This window comes from Chaetodon auriga, chromosome 2 (assembly GCF_051107435.1).
Source record: "Chaetodon auriga isolate fChaAug3 chromosome 2, fChaAug3.hap1, whole genome shotgun sequence".
NCBI lineage: Eukaryota > Metazoa > Chordata > Actinopteri > Chaetodontiformes > Chaetodontidae > Chaetodon > Chaetodon auriga.
Window position 1 is genome coordinate 23,526,128 of NC_135075.1, and position 4,827 is coordinate 23,530,954.

General features: G+C 47.6%; 1 protein-coding gene across 1 annotated transcript; it reads left to right on the forward strand.

Annotated features, from left to right (window-relative positions):
• The first annotated feature begins 201 nt into the window (after positions 1-201).
• On the forward strand, positions 202-4,104 carry LOC143327465 (potassium voltage-gated channel subfamily A member 2). The gene is made up of 2 exons (XM_076741820.1): positions 202-1,050; positions 2,005-4,104. The coding sequence occupies exon 2, from the start codon at positions 2,142-2,144 to the stop codon at positions 3,636-3,638; it is 1,497 nt and encodes a 498-aa protein (XP_076597935.1). The 5' UTR covers positions 202-1,050; positions 2,005-2,141; the 3' UTR covers positions 3,639-4,104.
• Positions 4,105-4,827: the final 723 nt, after the last annotated feature.

Sequence of the window (4,827 nt, forward strand, 5' to 3'; positions counted from 1 at the left end):
ACCAGCCCAGCGGCCACTGCTTCTGACTACAGAAATATTACACCCAGAAATCTTTCTCCCATTAAAAAAAAAAACAAGCCTCTCACTCCCTGCCGAGCTGAGACCATCAGAGGGACCAATAAAGGCCGCTTTATATTTATGTGGGTGTGTGGGGCTCTGGCTCAGTGTAATTGCATAATCTCGTAGCCCACTACGTAGGGCGATTCTTTCATGCATGTCGTTTCAAGTCAGTGTCTGAAGACGCCGCTCCGCTCACCATGTAGGCTATTAGGGGGACGCACAGAACTGGCTCTGTGCACTTGACTCAGCCTGAGCAGATCTGCGGCTCAGACGCCGGACTCCAGCCGAGATGCTGTTTTATGTGGCGCGTAAATGAGACACACACATGTGGACTGGGTGGGTGACGCAGGACTTGATGGAATTCACTGAGCGGCCGCTTTATTCTCACCCTGAAATGAAAGGAGGACTCATAATTTCTCCATGTATCCCAGAACTAGCTAATTATTAAATCTTGTTAATAAGATTACATTTTTTAAGCTCTCTCCCTCCTCCACGCCTTGCCGCCCCCCTCCCTCCCTGCGCAGATGTTGCCTCTCTGAGCACCTTATCAGGAGCGTTTACCTTTGCGGCTGTCTGCAGCCCCGCGGCTCGCCACACAGTCACAGTGGCGTGGAGGGGAACGGTGGAGGTAGATCATTCTGCTGATCCCAGCACCTTTGGTTATTAAGGGAAGCACCGCCACCTCCTTGATCGGTTCCCTCCTCCCTTTTTGCCAATCGCCATCCCACGACAGCCTACCCGGAGGAACGGAGTCGGGGAGGGGAAAGCGCGGACACACCCGCACATACTGTACCCGGCGAACACGGCGAGGATGCTGCAGACAACATGAGGTGAATATCATCGGCTGCCCTCAATTGGAAATTCATTTTTTTTTTCTGTTTACCCGCTGAAGATTGAAGAGCTGACTGTCGCAGCCGGTTGTTCACCTCCCCGGTACCAGTGTCCAGCAGGAGCATCAACTCGCATCAGATATGAAAAAGATGTCTGCAGGTATGTATGAAATCAAGATAGAGCAGCTTACGCTTACATGACATCTCTTGATCTCGGTTATATATGTTTTTGAGTCTCGGTATGCTGTAGTTAATGCCCTGATTTGCACTTCACTGGAAGCGTGATAAAAGGGAGTAAACCTGCAGGTATACATTTGGTGTGTTAGGATTTTATTCTGTAAAACTGTGCTCCCACTCTGTGAGTGGAGATGATGCAGACAAGAGATACAGTTTTTCTCCTGGAACCTATTTCCTTCTGTGGATAAATTATTTATCGATGTTTTTGAATATTTCAGAGACAGGCACCATTTCAAGACTAAAACGCTCCAACAAAACTAAACTGAAGTCAGTTAATATGAGGCGTTTGTTGCGTTTGTTTGGTACGGCAGTGAATCTTAAAAGCGTCTGGCACGTTTGTGTTTAGACTGCAGTGGTTTTCTATGATATTCCAGACAGGATGCTGTCTGTATGAATTTGGTGCCTGCTGCATTGCCATATTCATGCATGGCTTCACTGCAAAAGGTAGTCCCATTCATTTCAGTGGATACTGTCCATTGCAGCAGATCAGTGTCCTAATTTATGAGCTTCTGTACGTTTTATATGGCAGTTAGCCTCTGAGTTTACCTGCATTGAAGCAATTTATATGCAAGACGGATGGTTTATTTGCATATTAATTTGCTCAGGTCAGGAGCAGCAGTGTCAGCCTCAAGTTTTCTTCAGCTGATTCATTGTTGTATCGACTGCCTTCTCACGACAGTATAACTTTACATAACTCATATCTTATGACTGATTCAGGGGGTGTCTTCATTTTCATCTATTTTCAGTTGTTTACTCTTCAAGCCAAAGCAAATTGCTGTCATCTGTGGACTAAAAGGCAGAAGTATTGAATGCTGAATCACGTCTCAGGTGTACCTGACCTTGTTGTCTGTCTTTGCTTTTTCTGTCCTACATGCAGTCAGAACCTAGGTGACATCCTGTGGCCGTCAGGTCTTTACGGTGTTGAGCCCCCTCCCTCTCCTGGCCCCTGCCTGCAGTTCTCCAGGCTGCAGGACCCAGACTCACTGAAAAGTGCAGGCCCGCTCCCCCTGCAGAATGACTGTTGCCACAGGCGACCCCTCTGACGAGGCGGCTGCACACCCGGGGCACCCGCAGGACTACGACCCGGAGGCTGACCATGAGTGTTGTGAGAGGGTGGTCATCAACATCTCAGGACTGCGCTTTGAGACTCAACTCAAAACCCTCTCCCAGTTCCCAGAGACTCTGCTGGGGGACCCCAAAAAGAGGATGCGGTACTTTGACCCGCTGAGGAACGAGTACTTTTTCGACAGGAACAGACCCAGCTTTGACGCCATATTGTATTATTACCAATCAGGGGGGCGGCTAAGAAGGCCGGTCAACGTCACCCTTGATATTTTCTCAGAGGAGATTCGCTTCTACGAGCTGGGCGAGGAGGCCATCGAGATGTTCAGAGAAGACGAGGGTTTCATCAAGGAGGAGGAGCGGCCTCTTCCTGATAATGAGTTTCAGAGACAGGTGTGGCTGCTGTTCGAGTACCCGGAGAGCTCAGGTCCTGCTAGGATTATTGCCATAATCTCTGTCATGGTCATCCTGATATCTATAGTCAGTTTCTGCCTGGAGACCCTCCCCATTTTCCGCAATGATGATGACGATATGCACAAGTCTCACGCGAAAGTCTTTTCACCTGAGACCAACACCACAATCATCAGCTATACATCCACCTACTTCACTGACCCCTTCTTTATCCTGGAGACTCTCTGCATTATATGGTTCTCCTTTGAGTTTCTAGTGCGCTTCTTCGCCTGCCCCAGCAAAGCAGGCTTTTTTGGTAATATAATGAACATTATTGATATTGTTGCTATCATCCCTTACTTCATCACTCTTGGCACAGAGCTGGCGGACAGGCCAGAGGATGGTCAAGCGGGTCAGCAAGCCATGTCTTTAGCCATTCTCAGGGTCATCCGCTTAGTGCGAGTCTTCAGAATTTTCAAGCTGTCACGTCACTCCAAGGGGCTTCAGATTTTGGGTCAGACCCTGAAAGCCAGCATGAGAGAGCTCGGCCTGCTCATTTTCTTCCTCTTCATAGGGGTCATCCTGTTCTCGAGCGCCGTCTACTTCGCCGAAGCGGATGAGCCCGAGTCGCAGTTCGAAAGCATCCCGGATGCGTTTTGGTGGGCTGTGGTGTCCATGACGACAGTCGGCTATGGTGATATGGTCCCAACTACGATTGGCGGCAAGATCGTGGGCTCCCTCTGTGCCATTGCGGGTGTGCTGACCATTGCCTTGCCCGTGCCTGTCATTGTGTCCAACTTCAACTACTTCTATCACCGTGAGACGGAAGGCGAAGAACAGGCGCAGTACCTGCAGGTCAACGTGCCCAAAGCCGATTCAGCCGAGGAGCTGAAGAAGAGCCGGAGCGGCTCCACCATCAGTAAATCGGACTATATGGAGATCCAGGAGGCTGTGAACAACAGCAACGAGGACTTTCAGGAGGAGAACCTTAAGACGGCCAACTGCACGCTGGCCAACACAAACTATGTAAACATCACCAAAATGCTCACAGACGTGTAGTCATCTGCTGTTTTCTTCCCCGTCACGGCGGGAAATGTGGAGCTGAGCAACTGGACGGGACAGGTGTACAGCCTCCCACCTCACGTGTGCTGGAAAAATCAAGGCAATAGAATTCAGGATGTTGACGATGATCATAGACAGTGGAAAAAAAAAAAAAAAAAAGAAAATTACAAAGACCATCAGCTCACTCCGCGCTCATCCTGTCTTCACTCCTCACAACTTGCCCTTAAAACTCCTGATAACTGTCAGAGTGAAATTTCAAATTTTGCATTTCTGCATGGAGTTGGCTTTGTCTGTGTGGCTGTTTTAAAAAAAAAAAAAATAATAATAATAACAATACCTAAAGATTCCCTGCTCACAACAGTAGCCAAGAGTAGTGCACAACCAGAAAAAGAAAAAAGGGAGAAACACAGCAAGAAAAAAAATGATGTATCGCTTTCAAAAAGAAAAAAAAGGCAACACAACACAAGCCCTGCTTTAGTCCCCTGGTCCCTCATTTCCCAAGGCACACTGCTCTGCCATGCGCTTTCTGAAGAGCCCTACTTGCGCGCTACATATGCTGCTTCCTGGAGCCAATGAAACAAAACTGTCTTATGCTTCACCATTTAGAAATAAGAGGATGTGTGAGCATAAAGCAAGCCCACTCCTGCGCTGACATGGCCTGTGGGTGACTTGTGACGAGGTTGGTGGTTAAAGTACACCACGTTATTTCAAGGATGAATGACAGCCATCAGCGCTAAGCTTATGGTTCGACACCTTTTTTTCTTTTCTTTTTTTTTCCCAGCAGGCATCAGTATCTGATGAATGACTGAGAATGGCCTTGACTTTTCACTGCTTTGGTCTTACATGTACTGTATGTATTGCAATGCAAGCTTCCCCCCTTCCATTCACCCAAAACTGGTCTTACTGCAGAGCTTTGAGGACAACTTGAATGTTTCTTCTTCTTTTGTTTTTTTTTTCTTTTCAGTTTCTCACACACACACACACACACACACACACACACACATAATACTTATTCATATAGATAGGTAGGTTAACTGTGACTTAACTGATAGCCGGTAGGTAGGTGCTGTAGTAAACCTAGTCAGTAGATTATTGCATGACATTTTTATCTGAATGAGAATTTCCACTTGTTTCTCGACTGCCACTTGCTTCATCGCACCACTGTATATTTGTCTGTACACTGCCT